The sequence below is a fragment of the Cloeon dipterum genome, chromosome X, assembly GCF_949628265.1.
Source record: "Cloeon dipterum chromosome X, ieCloDipt1.1, whole genome shotgun sequence".
In the NCBI taxonomy this organism is placed as follows: Eukaryota; Metazoa; Arthropoda; class Insecta; order Ephemeroptera; family Baetidae; genus Cloeon; species Cloeon dipterum.
The window spans coordinates 28608125-28635405 of NC_088790.1; the positions used below are offsets into that span (position 1 = coordinate 28608125).

The 27281-nt window shown below is 36.4% G+C and overlaps 3 protein-coding genes and 4 long non-coding RNA genes across 8 annotated transcripts; all 7 read left to right on the forward strand.

Annotated features, from left to right (window-relative positions):
* Positions 1-483: 483 nt before the first annotated feature.
* Positions 484-8513, forward strand: LOC135947075 (uncharacterized). Of its 2 annotated transcripts, none has more exons than XM_065495643.1 (28): positions 484-564; positions 688-733; positions 784-938; positions 993-1092; positions 1155-1624; positions 1677-1724; positions 1801-1819; positions 1878-1939; positions 2000-2102; positions 2165-2442; positions 2511-2544; positions 2603-2667; positions 2727-2841; positions 2970-3214; positions 3264-3335; positions 3393-3426; positions 3490-3557; positions 3616-3718; positions 4267-4566; positions 4631-4695; positions 4755-4790; positions 4902-5019; positions 5855-5964; positions 6023-6097; positions 6153-6189; positions 6242-6315; positions 6374-6473; positions 8115-8513. In XM_065495643.1, the coding sequence occupies exons 1-28, from the start codon at positions 499-501 to the stop codon at positions 8390-8392; spliced, it is 3276 nt and encodes a 1091-aa protein (XP_065351715.1). In that variant the 5' UTR covers positions 484-498; the 3' UTR covers positions 8393-8513. The 2 variants fall into 2 exon arrangements, with proteins under 2 accessions (XP_065351715.1, XP_065351716.1); XM_065495644.1 differs by having other exon boundaries at positions 492-564; positions 693-733.
* Positions 8514-10576: 2063 nt separating this feature from the next.
* LOC135945688 (uncharacterized) lies at positions 10577-11492 on the forward strand. Its single transcript, XR_010575453.1, has 4 exons — positions 10577-10624; positions 11193-11211; positions 11266-11327; positions 11389-11492. It is a non-coding gene; the product is annotated as an uncharacterized LOC135945688 (long non-coding RNA).
* A 488-nt stretch (positions 11493-11980) lies between these two features.
* LOC135944991 (uncharacterized) lies at positions 11981-12576 on the forward strand. The gene is made up of 3 exons (XR_010575385.1): positions 11981-12048; positions 12108-12222; positions 12351-12576. It is a non-coding gene; the product is annotated as an uncharacterized LOC135944991 (long non-coding RNA).
* Positions 12577-12704: 128 nt separating this feature from the next.
* On the forward strand, positions 12705-15931 carry LOC135947076 (uncharacterized). Its single transcript, XM_065495645.1, has 14 exons — positions 12705-12718; positions 12776-12809; positions 12857-12924; positions 12977-13079; positions 13549-13848; positions 13914-13978; positions 14038-14073; positions 14183-14300; positions 14543-14652; positions 14709-14783; positions 14840-14882; positions 14948-15018; positions 15076-15181; positions 15604-15931. Exons 7-14 carry the CDS (start codon positions 14053-14055, stop codon positions 15867-15869), a joined length of 810 nt encoding a protein of 269 aa, XP_065351717.1. The 5' UTR covers positions 12705-12718; positions 12776-12809; positions 12857-12924; positions 12977-13079; positions 13549-13848; positions 13914-13978; positions 14038-14052; the 3' UTR covers positions 15870-15931.
* Positions 15932-18197: 2266 nt separating this feature from the next.
* Positions 18198-18743, forward strand: LOC135945155 (uncharacterized). Its single transcript, XR_010575405.1, has 3 exons — positions 18198-18300; positions 18356-18633; positions 18705-18743. It is a non-coding gene; the product is annotated as an uncharacterized LOC135945155 (long non-coding RNA).
* Positions 18744-18815: 72 nt separating this feature from the next.
* On the forward strand, positions 18816-19502 carry LOC135945100 (uncharacterized). Its single transcript, XR_010575400.1, has 4 exons — positions 18816-18860; positions 18916-19030; positions 19133-19377; positions 19431-19502. It is a non-coding gene; the product is annotated as an uncharacterized LOC135945100 (long non-coding RNA).
* Positions 19503-19575: 73 nt separating this feature from the next.
* On the forward strand, positions 19576-22943 carry LOC135946380 (uncharacterized). Its single transcript, XM_065494589.1, has 12 exons — positions 19576-19587; positions 19761-19863; positions 20385-20684; positions 20750-20814; positions 20876-20911; positions 21018-21135; positions 21377-21486; positions 21544-21618; positions 21677-21716; positions 21792-21865; positions 21924-22023; positions 22565-22943. Exons 1-12 carry the CDS (start codon positions 19576-19578, stop codon positions 22840-22842), a joined length of 1311 nt encoding a protein of 436 aa, XP_065350661.1. The 3' UTR covers positions 22843-22943.
* The last annotated feature ends 4338 nt before the right edge of the window (positions 22944-27281 follow it).

Consider the following 27281-nt stretch of genomic DNA (forward strand, 5'->3'; position numbering starts at 1 on the left):
AGGATTAAAGCCATTAAATCTTTATTTTAGATTCATATAGAATTAAAGAGAGCACGCATAGATGTTTTAATATTATCCCTTTATAAAAATTGGATTAGGAAAAAGCTAGTGTTAATTGATGTTTAATTTTCCAGCAAGATTGAAATATGCCAAAAATATTTACTTTGTAGTTTAAAAATGTTCAGAAGATGAAACATACTATATTGGATTAAAAAAACATTTCGAGACCTATTTTATTAGTAAATTCTTTCTATTATTGTCTTAAAAAACAATCGTTTTGCCAACCAAATTTTGGTTAGCTGTGTGTGAAGCTAAATTGCTCTAGTTTTATGAAAATGAACGTTTAAAAACTCTAAAATGAATGATTTCACAAAACATCGACGCGCGGAAACAGGATAGCACGTGTGCGTCGTCGAAAGGGTGTCGAAATTGAGGATGTGAAACGGCGAACGGCGGTGGCTCTCACTCAGACCGGCTCCAGGATTCAACTTGGAAACAATGAATTGTTCGTATTTCAGCCTCATTTTGATATTTCTAGCATCAATTGGAGAAGTAATTCCTGAAGTGAGTAAAAGGTTTTCTTGCATGTGTTGCAGTTGAAATTAATTCCGAATGCACTACTAGTCTTAATTTTATTGATCATTTCAATTTGAAATTTGTTAATAATGACTAAACATCTTCCACCAGAAAAGGTCAAATTCGAGAAAAATCACCCATTTAAAAGAAAAAAATGGTAAATGGATTCCACCTATTTATTTTAAATTAATTTAAAATTTGATGTAGCTGCTCAGAAGAAATCTCGTGCTCCAACGTCAACGAGGAGGAAGTACATCATTAAATGTTGCGGGTTCAAAAGATGCATGGGGAACGCGACTCGTCAACAAAGCATAATAACTTCGACAATATCAACTATCGCCGTTACCAAAAATTATAATAGCGTAGCAGTTTGTCATTTTAATGTACACGTGTTTCAATCACACCAAACTTGATAGGACGTTGGCTTTTCTGCGTCATTTCCGGGCAAAGCGGTGGACCCGACAGGAAGCTCGGCTTACAGTCAGGCTAGCAACCCATCATCTACCAACGTGAACGGTGAACAACTGCAGGGAAATTCAAAAATTTAGTATAACTTTGAACATGGAAAAACCCAACAGCAGCTTTGAGCGGTGAGGGTAATGGGGCGGACAGCTTCATTTCTGAAGGGACAGGGTCGACGGCTTTTCAAGAAAGCGGCTCTGCAACGACATCAATGAGCAAAACATCCTCTCTTGTTGAACGCGCCAGTGGGGATTCAACGGATGGATTGGACACTAATTTATCCTCTCTGGCGAATGACTTCTTTACAAATTCGACAAATAACAATAAAGAAGTGGCATCACAATCTGCAACAACAGTTGGAATAAATTCTGGCCTGTCTTCACCACCAGCATCATTTACTAAAAATAATGCAGGGGCAGGAACAACCACGTCAATTAAATCGATTATCAATGCTTTGACCACAGCTAATCCGATAAATCCAGCTTCAGGGATAACTATCAGAACAGCTAGCACAGCTGTGCCACCAGGAACATCGCAATCAACAAAATTAGGAACATCTACCACGACAATTCAAGCTACTACGACAGTTTGTTGTAACGTAGATTGCAGACACGAATTTCATATATGAAATATTGTAGTCTCCATCCTGCCGTGTCACGTGTGCGGACTTCAACAATTCCCTGACAGTAATAAAATTGAAATACATTTAATGCCTTCATTGTAATTTAAAATAAAAATGTATATTTTTTAATTATTCCTCAGCAGAGTCAGTCGTCTCAACGTAAGTTCCAACAAATGAATCAATGCCCCACAAATCTTTACAAAAAATATTATTTCAGCTGCAGGATCTGTGAAAACAGCAGCTACGTGCAGCCGGCAGTATTTTGTTTCAACTTCTTCCGTAATCTTATTCAAAACTAGAAAGTAAATAAATAAAATTAAATTTAAAAATTTGTAATAGGTGGCAAGAAACAAGGCGACGTTGGGATGCAAGGCTTTGAGCATGACTCTCTTGACCACCACTTCTCTCGAGGAAATAAACTGTCTGGCAAACAGCTTTAAAGGTTCACTTTAAAAAAAAATATAAATATTAGAACAATTGAAGTAAAAAATTTAATTAAATTAGGCACATTTTGGACTGGTGGCTCTAGCGAGGGAATCAATTGCAAGGGCGAAAAACAATACGCGTGGTGTTCAACTGGTCACTTGATGTCTCCATCTCTGCTCTCAATGGCTAAATTTTGGCTTTCAACCAACGCCATGGCTATTAATACCGTGGGAAAATGTCTGGCCCTCACAATCTTGGACAGCACAAACAAAGGGATGGTGCACAAGAAATGCGACGATGTGTTGCCTTTCGTTTGTCAGTTCTCGACCGACTGCCCACAGCAGTGCGACAAAAATGTAAGATCAAGACTGTTTTTTATTAATTATTTTAACTCTTATTCTATTTTAAACACTTAAATTGGCAGCCTTCATTGTTTGATTCAAATGGAAACTTGAAAAGTAAAGAAAAAACAAGTCTCAATGATGGTTAATTTTAATTAATAATCCATTTTGTAAGATAAAACTTCTTATGGAACTTGGATCGACATTGGGAATACCACCTATCTTCTTGGAAACAAGCCGGTTTCAATTATATATGACATATTACTTTTAAAATTATTATATAACAAAATTACTGCCAGATGTCTTGGTTGTCCAGCTGGAAGCAGTGCTGCGCGTTGGGAATGGAAATGCTGAACATTGAAAACACTGCTGAGCAGCGAGGCCTGACCAGCTTGACCGTCGGCCAAAATAAAAGTGAGTTCATCAATTCTCACGAGGATTAGAAAATTTCAACTAATTTTAATTAAATAATAATTTTTAAAAAATTAAATACAAGAAATAGCCCTCAAGAAAAGTTCGGATAAATTTTTAATTTTAAACAGAAATGTGGAAAGCGAATTTCAATTACTGGACTTCTGGTACGTGGAATGGCGCACCAGCAGGCCAATGGTCGTGGTGCAAAACCACGGGGCCGACTATCTTGGATAAAAACATTATCTGGGAGCGCGGCCAACCCGACAACAAAGGTGGAAACGAAAGCTGCATCCACTTTCGCTTCGTTTTGAACTCCACGGGCACGATCTTAACTGACAGAAACTGCGACAGTAAATTCGTATTCGCTTGCAAGGTGAATTTGTTTAAATATTAAGTCACACTTTTGAAAAATATCATTTTAGACGTCACTTCTTACAACTACTGCTAAGCCGTGCATCGCCTCGTGCCCACCGATAAACACCTGCCAGCGAAATGTAAAAAAAGGATTTTTCCAATGACCCATTTTAATCATGAAATAAATCAATTTCAAGCCCTTACTTTTCTCAAACACAAAATCTTTAATTGGTAATGACATGCAGGTCAAGATTTTCTTTTTCCTCTCTTTTAATTTAATTTAAATTTTCAAAGACTTCACCTCCTACGGCGAGTGGTACGATGCGTGCGGCCGCACCGTTTTGATGTACACCAAAACCAAAGTTTCTACTGAATTTTTAATTTTTTGTGTTCTTATTTTAATTTATTCGTTCGCCGCAGTCGGACTGGACAAACGCCTGGAAGCAGTGCTGTGCCGTCGGACTGAACCTGACCTCAACGGAGTCGGCCGGGAAATTGAGTTGCTTTTCCAGGATTGTCACCAGTACAAACGTTGATCCAAGCTTTTAGTTTTCTTCAAACTCTGCCCTGATTTTAAAACCAATAATAATGCACCACCTGACGAATTATTAGACTCTTAGACAGCAGGCAGAAAATACTTTATCATTATAGAAATATTTATATATTTTTTTTATTTTGGTTTTTATTAAAGTAAGATATAACACATATTTTAATATTTCTTTTAATTATAATTATAATGTATACATTAATTTACAAAGCGGTTTTTATTAAAATTTTATTAAATATTTACTGCATTTTTAAAATAATTGCTGAATTGTTCATAAATATTATATTTAAATTAAAGAAAAAACTAATAAAATAAATACTATACAATAACCGATTTTACAGACCGATCTCCTAATATGATAACAATTAAAACAATTCCTCTTTTTAATTCTTAGGATCTGAATATTTTTATAGTTATGATGTCAGGCATTTGAAAAAGATCTTTCAAGATAAATTAGTTGTGGATAAATTTTATTGCTACTTATTTGTTTTATAAAAAAATGAGATTATTATCTGTTGATGCAGAGTTCGCTCCGAAAACCTACGGCGATTTCTGGCTGGCCGGGACGGACGTGGGGTGTCCGTCCACCTTCAGGTGGTGTCCACTGAACCGTAACTTCATCAACCCTGAGCTCAGTTGGAAGGAAGGACACCCCAAGGAGGGCCTGGACTGCGTTTATCTGGAGGCGAGGAACGGATCGGTGCTGCTGGCCACCGCAAACTGCACCGAACAGAAATTCTTTTTCTGCGACCTGATAAAGGTGGCGGCCTCGTCCCAACGCGCCATTCAAAACGAGTGCGCTGACATTTGGGACATTACCAGTGGTGAGATGGGGGATAAAGGGGTTTCCGATTGATTTTTATGCCTCGATTTCGTTTATATTAACAGAGCAAATTGACAATCTGCTGATCTCCAGCTTTTTTAATTCGCTGAACATCACACAAAATCTCAGGGTACTTTTAGTTTTCTGATTGATCTGTTCTTATAATGATACATTTCCTGTTTATAACAGTGCTTCTTGAAGTGCATCGGTGTCAACCTTGGAATGGTAATTTAAAATTAACAAAAATTAAAAAGTATTTTAGTAAAATTAATAATACTCTTTCTCGTTGCATGTTTTATAAAGGGCTAACTGAAAATAATTTATTTTATTTTCCAGTTTGAATTAGGAGGAGTGAATGGAATTGATTTGTTGCGGCAAATAGAACTAGCGGCTGAAGAGGACCCTGTCCAAATGCAAAATGGATTCAACGCTTACGACACATGCAGCGGAAAAAGTATTTATTTAAATTAAAAGTTTCTCGTGGATAGCCTTTTTCCAAGGCCGCGGAATATGCTTTGAGCGAAGAGGCGATCAGCAGAAAAACGCGAAGTGGCCGGCACACGTAATGGAGAAAGAGAGAACTGACAGCTAAGGGCAAAACCTTCCTCTTGCTCCTCACTGTATCCGAATAGAGTGTCCCGTCTACCATTGCGACACGCACTAACTCGCCAGAACCAAAACCACGGTCGCCCTGTTTTGTCCCTGAGTCTCACTAACTCCCTGCTCAAACTGATAAACTGACCTTAAATCTATCTACACCCTCTGATTACGCTTTCTCTCTTTCTCCAACGGACGCCACCATGCCTGAAACAATAATTCCATTGGCTTCATCACAACATAATATAATTTTTTTCAAAATTAACTAACATGTTGTGTGCCGGTCACCATGCGCCTCTTCGCTCAATGCTGAGTCTGCTGATCCCGTGGCCTGCTTGGGATATTGTGTCATTAAAAATCAGCTTTTTTGCCACGCACTCACCACATTCAATTGATAAAAAATAGCCATAATAAAGTTAGTCCCGGCACTGCACCATTAAATTTCCATGGAAACAGCTCTATGTGCGTTTCAAAAGAGGTTAATTATATATTTACAATTAAATAAATTAGAAAAATATTTCAGTCTTTAAGAGGTGCATTATTTATTTGATTTTTTTAAAATAATTTTGTTTGGTGTTTGCCAAGGTGAAAATATCTGCCTCCAATTTATCTTTTTTCTTTACAAAAAAACACTGATTTTCGATGTAATCCATAACAAATGTCAGAAAACCATTTTGTTTTTAAATTTGCAGAGTTTGACGACGAGTGCGTAACTGCTGAGGAAATTTACAAGTGCGGTCTGCAGGAGGCACCCGATCTGGTCACAAAAATCGTAAACAATAATAACAACAATGATTCCATGGTCAATTACTGCTTCTTTCTCTAATCCTACTTATTTATTTTTTTTTACAAAATTTTAGCTGACTCCACCGCTCCCGTGCGTTCCGAAGCCCCGATCCTGTTGGCTCTCGAATTTGTATCCCTGCATCGCAAATGTAATGTTCCCTACATTGGTTTAACACCAAGATTTGACGCTAAATAAATTTTCAGCAAACGGCAATCGATGAAATCAACAAAAACGGAACAGGTGAAAAGAGAAACCATATTTTTACTCTACTCCAATTGTTTCAATTCTAAAGATGAGATGGGAAGAGTTTTTCCGTCTCCGTCGGGAAAGTCTTTCTACATCGGAAGAGTTAAAACTACAGGAATTGTGAGTAAATCAAAATAAATGTTGGCAACTTGATGCTGAATGAAGGGAAAACGTAAAGGATGTGGTTGCAGTTTTCCAACGTTGCTGTGCGCTTGGAATGAGACTTTTCGAACCAGCCTCGTCGGCAGATTTTAAAACCGCTTACGGAGCATCAACTAGTAATGCATTAGACCTATCATTGATTTAAATCAAGGCTTTGGAAAAAGATTTCTAACATTAAACTCTAAAAAATAATTTTTGCCCCTACTCTAAAAGGGAAAAAAGGCAAAGAAAAATCTGGCGCAAAAAATTAGCTGACAAAAAAATCAAAATTTTAATTCTTAAAATAGGCCTCATAATTCTCCGTTTGATGAATCATGAAGAAACAAGGAATCGAAATCAAGCTAAAAATAATTAACATGTTTTATATTCCGAAAATTTTGAAATTTAATTGTTTGTCAGACTAGATTTGACTGTTGCCAAAATTTGGATTCCTCTGGCAAACAATAGATTTAATATTCATTTGTTATTCCTAGGGCTGTAAATTTTAGACGATTTTTTTGGGGAAAATAGTCGACTATTTTTAGACGGATTTTCGTATAAATTTAGTCGGTTTTAGTCGATTTTTTTTCAATTTAGACGGTTTTAGACGGTTTTTTTAAGTTCAATTTCCACTGCATAAATGATAGAACCATGTTCAAAATTCGCTGGAAAATACCCATTTCTACTATTTATTAGCCTTTTTCATAGCCTAGAGGTGGTCAGCGGTATATATAGAACATATATCTTAACACTATTCTACTAATGGAGCTCAATTAACATTACTAATATGGCTATGGATTTTAAAATTAAAATGTTTTGATTGCGGTATAATTAATTTATTTATTGTATCACGTACGCATCAAAATACAACATTTAATATTTCATTCCAAGGTATTGAAATTTATTTTTCGTCATCAAGGGCGTAGTAGTGATTAATAACCATGTGCATTTCAAGGTTTTCGGTGTTAAAACTCATCCTGTTGGGTCTTAGCATGGACCTCTTTGAAAAGCTTCTTTCTACATCAGCACTGCTCAGCTGAGCGTACTTTAAGGCAAGGACTTTTCTCAGAGGAAGTTTTAGCCCGTTGTTTCCCCATATTAATTAATAATTAAGAGAACACACTGAAGATGACGAAAATTATGTATGTCGCACGTCGCACTCACAGAGTCTAAAAGGCATACACATGGAACATGGATGCATACGCGCGCGTTCATGATTCAACTTGTCGAAGTCTTCTCGATTGGAGGATATTTTAAGGAACGTGCATGCGGCTAGATATGGTGCTGTTCAGCGAGTTTTAAGTCATATAAATGGAAAAGAGAGCGTGTAAATTAATTGAAATTGTAATTTCCGCGTACGCTCACACACATGGTATAATTAAAATTTCATATTTTATTAAAGAATATCATTTTCTAGAATTTTTCACCACGAAATAGTCAAAATAGACGATTTTAGACGGGTTTTAGACGATTTTAGACTGTTTTGGCAGTTTTAGACGGTTTTAGACGATTTCAAGTTTAGTTTAAACAGCACAAAAATGCATGATTCGTGCTCATTTGATGGTCCCGCTTTGATTTGAAGCTTAGAAAAAAATAGTCAATCGTCTAAAATTCACAGCCCTAGTTATTCCAAGGAATGCATTTTTTTGTCAATTGTTTGCACTTTAAAGCCCCGCTTTAGTTTATTTTTTTTTCAAAATTCTACTACAAATTCCAAATTGCAAAGATGAAAATTTGTCCACCATAATTTCCTTGTTTTTAGTTTAATTTTTAATCAGGTTTGGACTACTACACTAAAAGTGCCTATCTCATGGGAGACACGGAGTCGATCAACCAGACGCACGAGGTGTGGTGCCGCAGCCGCAAAGTTTTGCCAGACGCGCTTTACTCGACCACTCTGGCAGTGCCGAGGTTTCCCTGCACCGAATCGATTATGGGCGCCACGACCTCATTTTCTTACGCCGTTGTGTCCAGATCGAATGAGAACATTCACAACTTGTACATCAACCGGGCTAATATTAACGATTTTGTCTCTTTCATTTGCGAGAAAGTGTAGAAAAATTGGTATATTGCGATTTGTGATAATTTAATTTGGATCAAAATTCATAAAAAAAAATTGTTGGAAAAGGTGATTCATGTGACAAAAGTTTCTGGATTTCGGATCACAATTAAAGATTGGCATAAATTGGATCATGGATCTTGTTTTATTTTTAATTATTAATATACATTTTTATAACAGCAGAATTTATCCGAACATTTTTCTTCCAACAGAAAAAAGATTAAATGAGCGCGTTGGTCCTAGTTCCTAGATTTTGAGAGATTTCAAAAATGTTAAAAAAAGTGAAAACCACATTTTCATACGTTCCAATCGATTCCTGAGGGTTGAATTAGGAGAGTTCATAATTTTTCCGATCGAAAATTTTATTTTGGCAAAACAAAATACACGTTGCATTGGAATACGCATAATTATGAACCTTGTGGTCGCTACTGCGCATGCGTCTTCCCTGTGACGTCACAGCCATACTTATTGGCAGCTGAGAGGGCTGTGACGTAAGAGAGGTGACGCCTGCGTAGCAGCGACCAAAAGGTTCATACGTTTCCAGCGCCAAAGCAACGTGCGTTTTGCTATGGGCCTCTGCTGGCACGTCAAAAAACGTTTTTCGGTCAGGAAAATTATTTATTCCACCTATTTTGACCGATGCAAATCGATTGTATTATAAAAATATGTTGTTTGCCCCTTTCTTTCTTTAAAAACAAATTGTCGAACCGATTTTAGAAGGAAAATAGAGTTTTGTGTCATCTTCAAATAATTGTTTGTGCCAACTAAATTTTAGTTGGTGCGCGAAAAGCTATTTTGCTTTGTTTTGGTGAAAATATGAGTTTGAAATTTCTAGGAATGGAAAAATTGCTTTCCAAAAGCGGCAGCGCGGACAAACAGGATGTGCGCTTCGTCGAAAAATAATGGGAATTGAGGACGGTGGCTCTCACAATCAGTCGGGCTTCAGAATTCAAGTTGGGAAAAGATGAATTTTTCCTATTTCAGCCTGATCATAATACTTATAGCCACAATTGGAGAAGTAATTCCTGAAGTAAGTCAAAAGGTTTTCTGGTGTGTGTGAGTGTGGCAGTTGAAGTTAATTCCAATGCTGTCCTAATTTAATTGGTCGCGTGTACTTCTATATTTATTTAAATTATATAAATTTTAAAATAATGACGATGACTAAACTATTTTCCAGCAAAAGAAGTTAAATTTGAGAAAAATCATTCGTTTTATTGCAAATAATGGTGATTTAATTACTTATATCTATTCAATTTTAGTATAATTTTACATTATTTGATGTAGCTGCTCAGAAGAAATCTCGTTCTCCAATTCCAACGAGGAGAAAGTACATCATTAGGTGTTGCGGGTTCAAAAGATGCATGGGGAACGCGACTCGTCCTCAAAGCATAATAACTTCTACAAACTCGATTACCGCCTTTACCAACAATAATAATGTAGCAGTTTTTCTGGAATTTATACCATTATATGTCAATCGAATCAAACTCGATAGCATGATGACGTGTCTGCGTCATTACCGGACACAGTGGTGGACCCCACAGGAAGTTCTGCCGAGAGTCAGGATGGCTACCCATCATCTACCAACGCGAACGGTGAAAAATTGATGTGAAATTGAAAATTTTAATATTTGAACGTGAAAACCTCAACAGCAGCTTTGACCAGCGGAGCGGACGGTAATGGGGCGGGCGCGGGCAGCTTCATTCCTGAAGGGACAGCGACGGCTTTTCAAGAAAGCGGCTCGGCAACGACATCAATGAGCAAAACATCCTCTCTTGTTGGGCGCGCCAGTGGGGACACGACGGCCGGATTGGACACTAATTTATCCTCTTTGGTGAAAGACATTCCGAATTCGACTATTTATAATAACAAAGAAATGACACCACAATCTGCAACAACCACTGCAATAAATTCTGGCCAGTCTTCACCACCAGCATCATTTTCTAATAATAATAATGCAGTGGCAGCAACAACTACGTCGATTAAATCGATTATCAATGCTGTGACCACAGGCAATCCGATAAATCCAGCGTCGGGGATAACTATCAGAACAGCTAGCACAGCTGTGCCACCAGGAACATCGCAATCAACAAAACCAGCAACATCTACCACGACAGTTCCAGCCACTACAACAGTTTGTTTTATCGTAAATTGAAGACATGGATTTCATATTAAATATTTCAGACTCCATCCTGTCATGAGAAGTGTGCGGATTTCAATAATTATCTATCGGTAATAAAATGAAACCAGAAATGTTAACGATATATATAGTGATTAAAAGATAGTTAATTATTATCAAGCGATTGATATTTTTTTTCTTTTTTTTTAGATAAAAACTATGTCTTTGTCCCTAATGTTAATATACTAGTCCCAAATAATTACACCTTTTCAGATGTGAGAGTAACATTGGAACTTAGGGTCAGAATCAATGGTTAAATAATTTTTTGAATATGAATTACCAATTATCGATTTAAAAAAGATAGTATTATAGACCTATACTTTTCGCGTTTTTCATAATTCACAACGAAACTGATTTTGATGGTTTTAATCATAGTTTTGGACTTTCTAAACGATTTATATTATGATAGTGTGGTTGTAATCGCGTAAATTGTGCCACCTTTGAGTAAAAACTAAATTCAGACGACGAATCATGCTTGGTATATTATGATAAATTCCCAACTAGGCGGATTTAATTTGAAAATTGCCAACGTGTTTTTATTCATAAAAATAAGTAATTTCCATACTTTGTCTTCATCTTAATTTTTAATAAACTACAATCTCTTTTTTAATTAACCCCCAGCAACGTACGTCGTCTCAACGTAAGTTAAAAAAAAATGAACCAACCCCAAAACAAAAAATATATTTTATTTCAGCTGCTGGATCTGTGCAAACAGCGACATTGTGCAACCGGCAGTATTTCGTTTCATCTTCTTCTGTGATTATAATCAAAACTAGAAAGCAATAATTAAAAATACACTATAAAATTTTTCCTAAAGGTGATAAGAAACGAGGCGGCATTGGGGTGTAAGGCTCTTAGCATGACGCTCTTGACCACCACTTCTCTCGAGGAAATAAACTGTCTGGCTAACAGCTTTAAAGGTTTTTTTTAATAAACCCATTTAAACAACAGAAATGAATTCAATTGTTTTAGGCACATTTTGGACTGGTGGCTCTAGCGAGGGAATTGACTGCAATGGGCAAATACAAAACGCGTGGTGCTCAACTGGTTACTTGATTTCCCCATCTCTGCTCTCATTGGCTAAATTTTGGCTCTCAACTAACACCATGGCTGTTAATACCGTGGAAAAATGTCTGGCCCTCACAATCTTGGACAGCTCAAACAAAGGGATGGTGCACAAGAAATGCGACGATGCGTTGCCTTTCGTCTGTCAATTCTCGACCGACTGCCCACAACAGTGCGACAAAAAAGTAAAATTATTTTAACTGCGGAAATCAATTTCTAATTATTTTAAAATGCCCAAAATAAAATTTGCAGCCTTCATTGTTTGATTCAACTGGAAACTTGAAAAGTAAAGAGAGTGAAATAAGTCTGAATGACGGTTAATTTTAATTAATAATCCATTTTGTAAGATAAAACTTCTTACGGGATTTGGATCGACATCGAGAATACCACCTATCTTCTTGGAAACAAGCCGGTTTCAATTATATATGACATATTACTTTTAAAATTATTATATAACAAAATTACTGCCAGATGTCTTGGTTGTCCAGCTGGAAGCAGTGCTGCGCGTTGGGAATGGAAATGCTGAACATTGAAAACGCGGCTGAGCAGCGAGGCCTGACCAGCTTGACCGTCGGCCAAAATAAAAGTGATTTCATCAATTCTCACGAGGATTAGAAAATTTCAACTAATTTTAATTAAATAAAAATTTTTAAAAAATTTAATACAAAAAATAACCCTCAAGATAAGTTCGGATAATTTTTCAATTTTAAACAGAAACGTGGAAAGGGAATTTCAATTACTGGACTTCTGGCACTTGGAAGGGCGCACCAGTGGGTCAATGGTCGTGGTGCAAAACCACGGGGCCGACTGTCCTGGATAAAAACCTCATCTGGGAGCGCGGCCAACCCGACAACAAAGGTGGAAACGAAAGCTGCATCCACTTCCGCTTCGTTTTGAACTCCACAGGCACCATCTTAACTGACAGAAACTGCGACAGTAAATTCCTTTACGCATGCAAGGTGAATTTTTAAAAATATTTAGCCACAATTATAGAAAAAAAATCATTTCAGTCGTCACTTCTTACAACTACTGCTAAGCCGTGCATCGCCTCGTGCCCACCAATAAACACCTGCCAGCGAAATGTAAAAATACAAATTTTCCAAGCATTTTTAAACATTAAATAATAAATATAATTAAAGCCGCTGCTCTTCTCAACCAACCTAACTATATTCAGTAAATGAATAGAATAAAAATTTTCTTTTTAATTTAAATTTTCAAAGATTTCACCTCCTACGGCGAGTGGTACGATGCATGCGGCCGCACCATTTTGTTGTACACCAAAACCAAAGTTGCTAAACTCAATGTTAAATTTGGTATTTTAATTAAATTGATCGCCGCAGTCGAACTGGACAAACGCCTGGAAGCAGTGTTGTGCCGTCGGACTCAACCTGACCTCAACGGAGTCCGCCGGGAAATTAAGTTGCTTTTCCAGGATTGTCTCTAGTACAAACTTGGTTCCATTTTTTCAAGCTTTCTGCCCTGATTTTATAGTCAAAAACAGTGCTTTGCATAAAAACAACTTACAAAGCAGTCAAATGCCAAATTACAGTAGAATAGAAATGAATTTGAAAGGGACTTTTTAGATTTAATTTAATTTCAATAATATTTTGATATATTTTTGTATTTTGATCTAAATATTGTATCTGCAATTTGTAGCTATTGGCTGCTTTAATGACATTTAGCTAATAATTCAGATAAAAATATGGAATTAATATTATAAAAAGGTTATTTGGCTTCCAAAATTACTTAGATGAAATTTGAATTATTTAATATGTTACTCTTGCCGTGTTTGAATTTTATAGTAGAACAAATTGTCAATCATTGAAAAAAAATATAATAAAAAATCAGGAGCAGAAGAAATCTCATCGCTGCGTTTTTATATAAAAATTGAGATTTTATTCTGTTGACGCAGAGTTCGCTCCGAAAACCTATGGCGATTTCTGGCTGGCCGGGACGGACGTGGGATGCCCGTCCAGCTTCAGATGGTGTCCATTGAACCGTAGCTTTGTCGACCCTGAGCTCAGGTGGAAGGAGGGACACCCAAAGGACGGCCTGGACTGCGTTTATCTGGAGGCGAGGAACGGATCGGTGCTGCTGGCCACCGCAAACTGCACCGAGCAGAAATTCTTTTTCTGCGACCTGATTAACGTGGCGTCCTCGCCAAATCGCGCCATTCAAAACGAGTGCGCCGACATTTGGGAAATTACCAGTGGTGAGATGGGGGATAAAGGGTTTTCCGATTGATTTTTTATGCTTCGATTTCGTTTTTATTAACAGAGCAAATTGACAATCTGCTGATCTCCAGCTTTTTTAATTCGCTGAACATCACACAAAATCTCAGGGTACTTTTAGTTTTCTGATTGATCTGTTCTTATAATGACATATTTCCTGTTTTTAACAGTGCTTCTTGAAATGCATGGGTGTCAACATTGGAATGGTATAGTAATATTAACCAAAATAAACTCGGATTTAAAAATTTTTAAATATATAGGCGTTCTTTCATACTTTTTGGAAATGGCTAAAAATTTATTTTTTATATTTTTTAGTTCGAATTAGGAGGAGTGAATGGAATTGATTTGTTGCGGCAAATAGAACTAGCGGCTGAAGAGGATCCTGTCCAAATGCAAAATGGATTCAGCGCTTACGACACATGCAGCGGAAAAAGTATTTATTTTATTCGAATTTTTCGAAGTGGATACATTCCGTGATAAAAACATAGCTAGTAAATAGTCAAAAATAAATTAGAGCCACGTCAAAATTCCAATTCCATGGTATTATAAATAAACTGCCTCTAATTTATCTCGTTTCTTTACAAAAGAGATTGATTTTCGATGTAAATTTTACTAAATTTTTCCCTTATTGTTCATTAAAATCACTGAAAATCAATATATTTTGGAAATTTCCAGAGTTTGACGACGAGTGTGTGACTGCTGAGGAAATTTACAAGTGCGGTCTGAAGGAGGCACCCGATCTGGTCGCAAAAATCGTAAACAACAATAACATCAATGAATCCATGGTCAGAATTACAGCTGCTTCCTTCTCTACTTATTTATACATTTAAAATATTTTTAGCTGATTCCACCGCTCCCGTGTGTTCCGAAGCTTCGATCCTGTTGGCTCTCGAATTCGTACCCCTGCGTCGCAAACGTAACATTCCCCTCTATATTCTGCCACTCTGGTTTTGACACCAGATAAATTTTCAGCAAACGGCAATCGATCAAATCATGAACAGCATCAACATGACAGGTGAAGAGAAACCCCAATTATTTCCCAAACGTTTTAATACACGATCAATTGTTTCAATTTTAAAGATGATATGGGAAAGTTTTTTAATTCGTCGGGAAAGTTATACTACATTGGAAGAGCTAAAACTACAGGAATTGTAAGTTATCAAAATAATTGTTGGTAATTCGATGCTGAATGAAAGGAAAACGTAAAGGATGTGGTTGCAGCTTTCCAACGGTGCTGTGCGCTTGGAATGAGACTTTACGAACCACTCAATTCTCCGCTGGATTTAATGTTTGTCTTTGGAATGTCTTTGCCTGGTAATGCATAAATGATTTATTCTATGGTTTTGGAAGTGGATCTGTAAGGTTTAAGTTCTAAAGTTCTAATCAAATACTCAAACTTTGAAATGGAAAAGGTTTTAAACTGCCTGGAGCACTCTGTTTATATTAATAAAATTCCCCCTTTTTTATATCGCAAATATAGGGCCTCATAATTTGCACACAGTTGGATAAACTTGAAGGAATGGGGAATCAAAATCAAGCAAAAAGGCATCAACATGTTGAATTTTTCGAACTAAACTTGTTGCCATGTAAAGATCCACATTAGTTAATTTGTTATATTTGTACTTTATACACTTCCTGAAGTTTCTTTGATTTAAATTTTTCAAAATCTGATTTGAATAATGAAATCAAATAAATTAATTTCTTGTTGTTTCTAATTCAATGTAATAATTACACAGATGAGTACAGGACTTCACGTGCTTATCTCGTAGGAGAAACGGAGAGGATCAACCAGACGCACGAAGTGTGGTGCCGCAGCCGCAATGTTTTGCAAGACGGTGTATTCTCGACTGTGGAAAGATTTCCTTGCACCGAGTCCATAATTGGCGTTTTCAGCGATATATCTTTCGTCTTGAAGTCCAGGCCGAATGAGAACATTCACAACTTGTACATCAACCGGGCTAACATTGACGATTTTGCCTCTTTCATTTGCGAGAAAGTGTAGAAATATTGCGATAATGATTTGTAATGAAATTTAATTTGAACAAAATTCATAAACAATTTTAACTAGCATTTGTGTTAAATTCATGTAACAAAAAATGTGTTTCTAAATTTCGGATTACAAATAAAGATTGGCATAAATTGGATTATTAATCTTGATTTATTTAATTATTAATAATAGACATTTATAAGTGCAAACCAATTTTTCTTTAACAGGAAAAAGAGTACAGTATATTTGGTTCGAATTTTCCGTTTCTCGATATTTCCCAACATAAATTAACGCAGTGAAGAAAGTGAAAAATTATGCAATAAAAATGATTTTTAATTAAATCAATACAAAAGAGCAGAATAAATTGTGAAGAGAGCTGGGACGTCAGAGGGGTGACGCTTGCGCAGAAGCGATCAGAAACTTCATGCGTAGCGCGGGCCAGAGCTATGTGGGTTTTGCTTGAACGTCACAATAAATTTTTCAATCGGAAAAATAATTAATTCCGCTTATAACGACTCTCAGAAATCAATTTTAATGTAAAAATATGTGGTTTTCATTCGGTCTTTAATTAAAAAACATATAAGTCCTATTTTACAAGGAAAGTAGCTTTGTATCATTTTAATATAAATAATGTTTTTTGTCAACTAAATTTTGGCTACCCTCTTACTTTAGTTCTATGAAAATGAGAGTTTAAAATTCTAGGAATTCATTATGATTTGATTCATTTCCAAAAACACCAACGTGCGTAAGCAGGTTGAGTGTTTCGTCGAAAAAATATCGATGATGAGGATGTAAAACAGCGGTGGCTCTCAGACAGTCAGGCTTCACCATTCAACTAGGAAACAATGAATATTTCCTATTTCAGCCTCATTTTAATATTTCTAGTCTCAATTGGAATTTCTCAAGTGAGTCAAAAGGTTTTCTGGCTTGATGCAGTTTAAAGAAATTCCAATAATTATGTCGATCATAAAATACTTTTAATTTCTTGATTTCATTTCATGATTTTTCAATAATGACTAAACTATTTTGCAGCAGAAGAATACAAATTCAAGAAAAAACATCCGCTTTATTGGAAATAATGGCAAATGAATATTCTACCTATTATTCAATTTTAAATAATTTAAAAATTTAATGTAGCAGCTGAAAAGAAACCTCGTTTCCCGATGCCACCGAGGAGAAAGTACATCATCAAATGTTGCGGGTTCAAAAGATGCATGGGGAACGCGACTCGTCAACAAAGCATAGCTTCAACAAAGACGGTTATCGCCTTTACCAATAATAATAATAAAGTAGAAGTGTTAATTGAATTTTCACATTTCTCAATCGAATCAAACTCAATAGGACGATGGTGGAATGTCCGCGTCATTACCGAGCACAGTGATGGACGTCATAGGAAGTCCTGCTGATACTCGCGATGGCATTCCATCATCTACCAACGTCAATGGTGACGACGGTAAACAATTTGCTGGGAAATTGAAAAAAAAAATTAATATTTGATTGTGAAATCCTCAACAGCAGCTTTGAGCGGTGGGGATGCTGGAAATGGGGCAGACAGTTTCATTCCTGAAGGGACAGGGTCAACGGCTTTTCAAGAAACGACATCAATAAGCAAAACATCTCTTGTTGGACGCGCCAGTGGGGACGCGACGGCCGGATTTGACACTAATTTATCCTCTCTGGCGAAAGACATTCCAAATTCGACTAATTATAATAATAAAGAAATGACACCACAATCTGCAACAACTACTAAAATAAACTCAGGCCTGTCTTCAACACCAGCATCATTTTCTAATAATAATGCAGGGACAGGAACAACCTCGTCGATTAAATCAAATGCTTTGACCACAGCTAATCTGATAAATCCAGCTTCAGGGATAGCTATCAGAACAGCTAGCACAGCAGTAGCATCAGGAACAACACAATCAACTAAATTAGGATCATCTACCAAGACAATCCAACCCTCTACAACAGTTTGTTGTAACGTAGATTGAAGACACAGATTTCATAGGAAATATTTTAGACTCCATCCTGCCGTGTCACGTGTGCGGACTTCAACAATTCCCTAACAGTAATAAAATTGAAATACATGCAATGCCTTCATTGTAATTTAAAATAAAAATGTATATTTTTTAATTATTCCTCAGCAGAGTCAGTCGTCTCAACGTAAGTTCCAACAAATGAATCAATGCCCCACAAATCTATACAAAAAATATTATTTCAGCTGCAGGATCTGTGCAAACAGCAGCTACGTGCAGCCGGCAGTATTTTGTTTCAACTTCTTCCGTGAATATATTAAAAACTAGAAAGCAAGAATAAAAAAATTAATAATAAATTTTCCAAAAGGTGGCAAGAAACACGGCGACGTTGGGATGCAAGGCTTTGAGCATGACTCTCTTGACAACCACTTCTCTCGAGGAAATAAACTGTTTGGCCAACAGCTTTAAAGGTTTATTTTTTAATAAATGCTTTTAAAACAAAAGAAATGAATTCAATTGTTTTAGGCACATTTTGGACTGGTGGCTCTAGCGAGGGAATCAATTGCAAGGGCGAAAAACAATACGCGTGGTGTTCAACTGGTCACTTGATGTCTCCATCTCTGCTCTCAATGGCTAAATTTTGGCTCTCAACCAACGCCATGGCTGTTAATACCGTGGAAAAATGTCTGGCCCTCACAATCTTGGACAGCACAAACAAAGGGATGGTGCACAAGAAATGCGACGATGTGTTGCCTTTCGTTTGTCAGTTCTCGACCGACTGCCCACAGCAGTGCGACAGAAATGTAAGTTCAAGACTATTTTTTATTAATTATTTTAACTACTCTTATTCTTTTTAAAACACTTTAATTTGAAGCCTTCATTGTTTGATTCAACTGGAAACTTGAAAAGTAAAGAAAAAACAATTCTCAATGACGGTTAATTTAAATTAAAATTCTATTTTTAAGATAAAAATTCTTATGGAGTTTGGATGGACATAGGGAGTACCACGTATCTTCTGGGAAACAAGCCGGTTCTAAAAATATATTATTTTCAAAAATTGATATTTTAAAAAAAATTGCTGGCAGATGTCTTGGTTGAACAGCTGGACGCAGTGCTGCGCTTTGGGAATGGAAATGCTGAACATTGAAAACGCGGCTGAGCAGAGAGGCCTGTCCAGTTTGACCGACGGCTATAATAAAAGTGAATTCATCAAATCTCATAAGAATTAAAGCTTTGCAATTTAAAAAAAAAGAACAATATAGCATTAAATAAGTGAACAAATTAATTTTTAATTTTAAACAGAAACGTGGAAAGCGAATTTCAATTACTGGACTTCTGGTACGTGGAAGGGCGCACCAGCGGGCCAATGGTCGTGGTGCAAAACCACGGGGCCGACTGTCCTGGATAAAAACCTCATCTGGGAGCGCGGCCAACCCGACAATAAAGGTGGAAACGAAGGCTGCGCCCACTTCCGCTTCGATTTAAACTCCTCCAACGCACTCTTAACTGACAGAAACTGCGACAGTAAATTCGTATTCGCTTGCAAGGTGAAACAGATAATAAATATAAAGCCATACTTGAGAAAAAAAAATCATTCCAGACGTCACTTCTTACAACTACTGCTAAGCCGTGCATCGCATCGTGCCCACCGATAAACACCTGCCAGCGAAATGTAAAAATTTAAAATTTTCAAAGCACTTTTAAATATTAAATAAAATTTAAGCCTTTTCTTTTCTCAATTACACATGCTCTATATGGTAATGAACGGGTCAAAATTTTACACATAATTTTATAATTTAAATTTTCAAAGACTTCAACTCCTATGGCGAGTGGTACGATGCGTGCGGCCGCACCGTTTTGATGTACACCAAAACCAAAGTTGCTAATGAATTTTATTATTATTATTTTTTAATTAAACTGATCACCGCAGTCGGACTGGACAAACGCTTGGAAGCAGTGCTGTGACATCGGTCTGAACCTGACCTCGATGGAGTCGGCCGGGAAATTGAGTTGCTTTTCTAGGATTGTCTCCAGTAAAAACGTTTTCTTATTCAAGCTTTTGGGCTCCTTTCTGCCCTGATTTTAATGCTAATAATGCTCCACAAAAAAAAACTTTAAAATTAATAAGAATGTGTTAAATTTTATTGTAAAATGATAAAAATATATTTTTTTATTATATTTCCATCAGGAAAAAATATCTTAAATATATAACATATATTTAATTTTTTTAGGGTAAATTTTATTAATCTAACATTTATTTGTTTTAGTTGAATTTTACTAGATGTATCCAAATTTTTTCGAGCTATTGGCTAGTTTATTGTTGTACTCTTAAACTAATATTTAATATAAAAATGAGTATGAATATAGCATTATTAAAATGTTTGGGATGCCAATTTTATAGAGATATATGTATAAATAATTATTATTTTTCTTTTTCATTGGATCTGATTTTACTGTGGGTACTTGAAGCCAATCATTTTAAAAAGAAATTCTATAATAAAAAACAGGTTCAAATCTCATCGCACCGTTGTTTCATAATTATCTATTGACGCAGAGTTCGCTCCAAAAACCTACGGCGATTTCTGGCTGGCCGGGACGGACGTGGGGTGTCCGTCAACCTTCAGGTGGTGTCCACTGTACCGTAACTTCATCAACCCTGAGCTCAAGTGGAAGGTAGGGCACCCCAAGGAGGGCCTGGACTGCGTTTATCTCGAGGCGAGGAGCGGATCGGTGCTGCTGGCCACCGCAAACTGCACCGAACAGAAGTTGTTTTTCTGCGACCTGATTAACGTGGCGGCCTCGCCAAATCGCGCCATTCAAAACGAGTGCGCCGACATTTGGGAAATTACCAGTGGTAAGATGGGGGATAAAGGGTTTTCCGATTGATTTTTTATGCTTCGATTTCGTTTTTATTAACAGAGCAAATTGACAATCTGCTGATCTCCAGCTTTTTTAATTCGCTGAACATCACACAAAATCTCAGGGTATACTTTTAGTTTTCTGATTGATCTGTTCTTATAATGACATATTTCCTGTTTTTAACAGTGCTTCTTGAAATGCATGGGTATCAACATTGGAATGGTATAGTAATATTAACCAAAATAAACTCGAATTTTAAAAATTTTAAATATAGGCATTCTTACATATTTTTGGAAATGGTTAAAAATTTATTTTTTATATTTTTTAGTTCGAATTAGGAGGAGTGAATGGAATTGATTTGTTGCGGCAAATAGAACTAGCGGCTGAAGAGGATCCTGTCCAAATGCAAAATGGATTCAGCGCTTACGACACATGCAGCGGAAAAAGTATTATTTTAGTCGAATTTTTCGAAGTGGATATATTCCGTGATAAAAACATAGCTATTAAATAGTCAAAAATAAATTAGAGCCAGGTCAAATTCCAATTCCATGGTATACTAAATAAACTGCCTCTAATTTATCTCGTTTCTTTACAAAAGAGATTGATTTTCGATGTAAATTTTGCTAAATTTTCCCCTTATAGTTAATTAAAATCAGAGAAAATCAATATTTTTTTGGAAATTTCCAGAGTTCGACGACGAGTGCGTGACTGCTGAGGAAATTTACAAGTGCGGTCTGAAGGAGGCACCCGATCTGGTCGCAAAAATCGTAAACAACAATAACATCAATGAACCTATGGTCAGAATTACAACAAAACTGTTTCTTTATCTTCTTAATTAATTAAAGTACTTTTAGCTGGCTCCACCGCTCCCGTGCGTTCCGAAGCCTCGATCCTGTTGGCTTTCGAAAATGTATCCCTGCATCGCAAATGTAATGTTTCTTACACTGGTTTAACACCAAGATTTGACGCTAGATTAATAATTTTCAGCAAACTGCAATCGATGCATTCAACAGCAACAACGGGGAAGGTAAAGAGAAAAATAAATTTTAATTTCTACTGTTCACCTTTTATATTAACCCGATCAATTGTTTCAACTCTAAAGATGAGATGGGAAAAGTGTTTGTACATTCGTCGGGAAAGTCTTTCTACATCGGAAGAGTTAAAACTACCGGGATTGTGAGTGAATTAAAGTAAATGTTGCAAACTTTGTACTGAACGAAGGGAAAACGAAAAGGACGTGGTTGCAGTTTTCCAACATTGCTGCGCGCTTGGAATGAGTCTCTTCGAACCAGTAACTCTGATGGATTTTGTGACAGCTTACGGAGCTTCAAATAGTAATCCATTTTGATATTTATAATTGTTTTAATAAATGAACTTTGAAAGTTAAGTTTAATTTTAAATAAAATTTTGCATAGACTTAAACATTGAAAAGGTTTAAAATAAATGCACAGGACCACAGGAGCGATGTTTTAAAATTCTCCATATTTTTATTTCGCAAAAAGGGCCTCATTTCTTGCACAACGTTGGATAAATCACAAGGAAAGGAATTTAAATTTTAAAAAAATCAGTGAGACGTTCAATTTTTGGGTAAATTCAAAAAATAATCTAAAATTTAATTGTTTGTCGATCCTCGTTTGACTGAAAAATTTCCACACAGAGAATTTCGTGATCATTTGTCAGTGCCGAAATATTCAAACTGTGCAGGTGTCAATTTTTGCCCAGTAGAAATCCACTTTATTTATTTTTTAATTTAATTTTGATTTGTATACTTCCTGGAGATTATTTGATTTGAATAACGACATCGACAAAATTAATAATCCTGAAACTCTAATAATTTAATCGTTTGACTTGTTTCTAATTCAATTCCGTAATTAGGTTTGGACTACCAGACTGCAAGTACCTATCTCATGGGAGAAACGGAGTCGGTCAACCAGACGCACGAGGTGTGGTGTCGCAGCCGCAATGCTTTGCCAGACGCACTCTACGCGATCACTCTAAACGAACCCAGATTTCCCTGCACCGAGTCGATAATTGGCGCCACGACCAAATTTTCATACACCGTTGTATCTAGATTGAACGAGAACATTCACAACTTGTACATCAACCGGGCTAATATTAACGATTTTGCCTCTTTCGTTTGCGTGAAAGTGTAGAAAAATTGGAATATTGCGATTTGTGATCATTTTAATTCGAACTAAAATTCATGTCATAAAATTACAAGCATTTGTGATAAATATGATAACAGTTTTCTATAATTGGGATTACAATTAAAGATTGGCATAAACTGAATAAATGAATCGTTTTATTTTTAAGTATTTTAGACATTTATTATTACTAAAGAATTTTCGAAATATTATTTCTTTCAACTGGAAAAAGAGTTGGAATTTCAGTTTCTGCATGTTTCTCAACTCTTACAACGTGAAAAGGACTGCAAAAATGCGGCAAATTTGATTTTTAATAAATCTAAAACATAAAAATAAGATTAGAAAAAATAAAATCCTATTTTCTGATTTCCAGATTGTGATTTAGCTCATAAAATTGTTAACTATGATGCCAAATTTTTTAATTTCTATTTTAAAATGATTTTTAAACCTCTTTCAGAAACAGTTTTTTACCTAGATCAACTCTAAAGAAGCTTAAGCTGCTAAAAATTTTAAAGAAACGATTTGAATGGAACATTTAAATATGGCATACTTTGAGCGTTTTCAATTTTATAAAAGTAAGGGCTGAATTTTTAAAATTTCTCTAAAAGATAAATAATTGTTTCCTTGATCAACCAAAAGCAAGAATTAAATGCTATCTTCTTCATCCAGCAGATATACAATAATTCTAAGTTGACATTGTCGGTAAGCAAAGCTAATTTTTTCCTAGAAAAGAATGAGTGTCAGCGGCAATCCAGTTGTTTTTTGTTTTCAGGTCCGATTGTGCGCGCTACAGCGGTATTGTGGCGGCGAGCAAATCGAGGCCGCACGTGCTATGCTAGCTCAGTGTAAAAATTGGAGGATCAGCGGAGATCGCGCGTTAATTCAGGCATTGTTATACGACTTTAAAAACAATTTATTGTCAACAGCTGTAAATGCAAATTGGGGAACTTGAAAATGACGAAAAACACGTAACGGGGTTGAAAAGCAGACATTTTTAATGCGTAAAATGAGTATTTTAGGCTTGCAGCGGTGTTGGGAGGAGAGAGAAAGCATAAATAGGGGTGCTCGAAGGATTTTGAGGTTTAGATTCGAGAAAGCCGGGCGTAGGGTGCAAGTGCGGCGCAAAAGACGGACTTTAACGTTGTGTTAAGACATTATACCCGATCTGTACGTGGGGTTGATTCGGGGTTTTGCCAACTAAATTTTGGTTCGCTGCATGATTTTCTTTTTCTTTTAGTTTTATGAGGATTAAATTTTAAAAGTTTTAGGAATGGAAAATTTCATTTCCTAAAAACACTAACGCGCAAAAACAGGATGCGTTTCGTCGAAAAATAATGGGAATTGAGGATAGCAAAGCAGCGGTGGCTCACAGTGCGCTTCAGGATTCAGCTTGGATCAATCATGAAGTTTGCTTATTTCAACCTGATTTTGATATTTATCGCCACAATTGGAGAAGTAATTCCTGAAGTGAGTCAAAAAGTTTTCTGGCGTGTTGCTGTGTAAATTAACTCCATGCTGTCTTAATTTTGTTAGTCGCATACTTATATTTATTATATTTATTTCAACTCTAATTTTTAAATAATGATCAAAACTATTTTCCAGCAGAAAAAATTAAATTTGAGAAAAATCATCAGTTTGATTGCAAATAATGGTGATTTAATTACTTATACCTATTCAATTTTAGTATAATTTTACATTATTTGATGTAGCTGCTCAGAAGAAATCTCGTTCTCCGATTCCAACGAGGAGAAAGTACATCATTTATTAAGTGTTGCGGGTTCAAAAGATGCATGGGGAACGCGACTCGTCATCAAAGCATAATAACTTCGACTAAATCGATCGCCTTTACCAACAATAATAATGTAGCAGTTTTTCTGGAATTTATACCATTATATGTCAATCGAATCAAACTCGATAGCTTGATGACGTGTCTGCTTCATTACCGGACACAGTGGTGGACCCCACAGGAAGTTCTGCCGAGAGTCAGGATGGCTACCCATCATCTACCAACGCGAACGGTGAAAAATTGATGTGAAATTGAAAATTTTAATATTTGAACGTGAAAACCTCAACAGCAGCTTTGGGCGGTGGGGGTTTGGGAAATGGAGCGGACAGCTTCATTCCTGAAGGGACAGGGTCGACGGCTTTTCAAGTAAGCGGTTCAGCAATGCCATCAACAAGCAAAACATCTCTTGTCGGACGCGCCAGTGGGGACACGTCGGCCGGATTGGATACTAATTTATCCTCTCTGGCGAAAGACATGCCGAATTCGACTAATTATAATAACAAAGAAATGACACCACAATCTGCAACAACTACTGCAATAAATTCTGGCCAGTCTTCACCACCAGCATCATTTTCTAATAATAATGCAGGGGCAGGAATAACCACGTCGATGAAATCGATCAACAATGCAGTGACCACAGGCAATCCGATAAATCCAGCTTCAGGGATAACTAGCACAAGTGTGGCACCAGGAACATCGCAATCAACAAAACCAACAACATCTACCACGACAGCTCCAGCCTCTACAACAGTTTGTTTTATCGTAGATTGAAGTCATGGATATCTAAATTAAATATTTTAGACTCCGTCCTGTCATGAAAAGTGTGCGGATTTCAATAATTATCTATCGGTAAGAAATTTTAACCATCAGAAAAAAAATAAATTAAAGCTTGTCTTTGACGAAGTTTCTGAGCACACCAATCGATTCTTAAGGGTTGATTCAGGTAAAGTGGAAATTTTTTCTGACCAGAAAGTGCATGCGTCAGAGCTGGCACACGCCAACCACCAGTTGCTAGCGGCTGACGTGACGCCTCTCCTCGGCCACACCAGCTCAGACGCATGCGCAGTTCTCGCATAGAGGTTCATATTGTTTTGGCGGGAAAAATTTTACTAATGTTACGCACGTCGCGCTCGATATTTCTTTACCTAATTCGACCTCAAAAATCGATTGGTTTGCTCAGACACTTCGTCAAAGACGGTCTTTAACAGCGAGATTGGGATACAATTAGGCAGTAATACAGTATAATTATTTGAAAAAAGGTTCATTAGCATGATTGCTAATTTTTTTACAGTTGTTAATACTGGCCCTATTATAATTACAAATTTTCAGAGGGGTTATGAAATTCGCATTAAAATTTAGAATTAGGAACAGTAGTGGATAAAAATTATTATTTATCTGGAACCAACGAGCAACACAAAAGTGATTTAGATGGTTTTAACCATAGTTTTCAGCTCATCTCTAAACAATTTACCAGTGTGTCTCTAAATAATTAAAATCGCGAAATTTTTGCAGACTTTAAGCAATAACTAAATTCATACATAGAATGCTCGCGGTGTATTCCCCACAGCTCTATTTTACATCCTTACTATTCCTCCATTTTAATTTCTAATAAAATGAAATATCTTTCTTTAATTAATCCCCAGCAACGTACGTCGTCTCAACGTAAGTTCTAACAAATGAACTAATGTGCCATAAAAATTAAAAAAAAAAATACATTTCAGCAACTGGATCTGTGCAAACAGCAACAATGTGCAGCCGGCAGTATTTCGTTTCAACTTCTTCCGTGATAATAATCAAAACTAGAAAGAAACAAGTAGAAATTAAATTAAAATTTTCAAAAGGTGAAAAGAAACGAGGCGGCGTTGGGATGCAAGGCTTTGAGCATGACTCTCTTGACCACCACTTCTCTCGAGGAAATAAACTGTCTGGCCAACAGCTTTAAAGGTTTATTTTTTAATAATAAATGCTTTTAAAATAAAAGAAATGAATTCAATTGTTTTAGGAACATTTTGGACTAGTGGATCTAGCGAGGGAATCAGCTGCGATGGGCAAATACAAAGCCTGTGGTGCTCAACTGGTCAATTCATTTCCTCATCTCTGCTCTCAATGGCTAAATTTTGGCTCTCAACCAATGCCATGGCTTTTACCGTGGAAAAATGTCTGGCCCTCAACATCTTGGACAGCACAAACAAAGGAATGGTGCACAAGAAATGCGACGATGTGTTGCCTTTCATCTGTCAGTTCTCGACCGACTGCCCACAACAGTGCGACAAAAATGTAAGTTCAAGACTATTTTTTTATTAATTATTTTAACTCTTATTCTATTTTTAAACACTTTAATTTGAAGCCTTCATTGTTTGATTCAACTGGTAACTTGAAAAGTAAATAGGAAAACATGTCTCAATTACAGTTAATTTTAATTAATAATCAATTTATTAAGATAAATCTTCTTATGGAACTTGGATCGACATTGGGAATACCACCTATCTTCTGGGAAACAAGCCGGTTTTAAGAATGTTTTATTTTTAAAAATTAGTATTTTAAAAAATTGGCTGGCAGATGACTTGGCTGAACAGCTGGACGCAGTGCTGCGCTTTGGGAATGGAAATGCTGAACATTGAAAACGCGGATGAGCAGCGAGACCTGACCAGCTTGACCGTCG

Excerpts from the sequence above, each read along its gene's own strand:
- LOC135947075 (XM_065495643.1), top strand. The coding sequence starts at position 499 with ATGAATTGTTCGTATTTCAGCCTCATTTTGATATTTCTAGCATCAATT. Across the intron at positions 2,103-2,164 it reads TCTGGCAAACAGCTTTAAAG|GCACATTTTGGACTGGTGGC; the intron begins GTTCACTTTAAA and ends TAATTAAATTAG. Across the intron at positions 3,336-3,392 it reads TAAACACCTGCCAGCGAAAT|CCCTTACTTTTCTCAAACAC; the intron begins GTAAAAAAAGGA and ends ATCAATTTCAAG.
- LOC135947076 (XM_065495645.1), top strand. The coding sequence starts at position 14,053 with ATGGGTGTCAACATTGGAATG. Across the intron at positions 14,653-14,708 it reads ATAACATCAATGAATCCATG|CTGATTCCACCGCTCCCGTG; the intron begins GTCAGAATTACA and ends AAATATTTTTAG. Across the intron at positions 15,182-15,603 it reads CTTTGGAATGTCTTTGCCTG|ATGAGTACAGGACTTCACGT; the intron begins GTAATGCATAAA and ends ATAATTACACAG.
- LOC135946380 (XM_065494589.1), top strand. Across the intron at positions 21,619-21,676 it reads TGTATCCCTGCATCGCAAAT|CAAACTGCAATCGATGCATT; the intron begins GTAATGTTTCTT and ends AATAATTTTCAG. Across the intron at positions 21,866-21,923 it reads GAGTTAAAACTACCGGGATT|GACGTGGTTGCAGTTTTCCA; the intron begins GTGAGTGAATTA and ends GAAAACGAAAAG.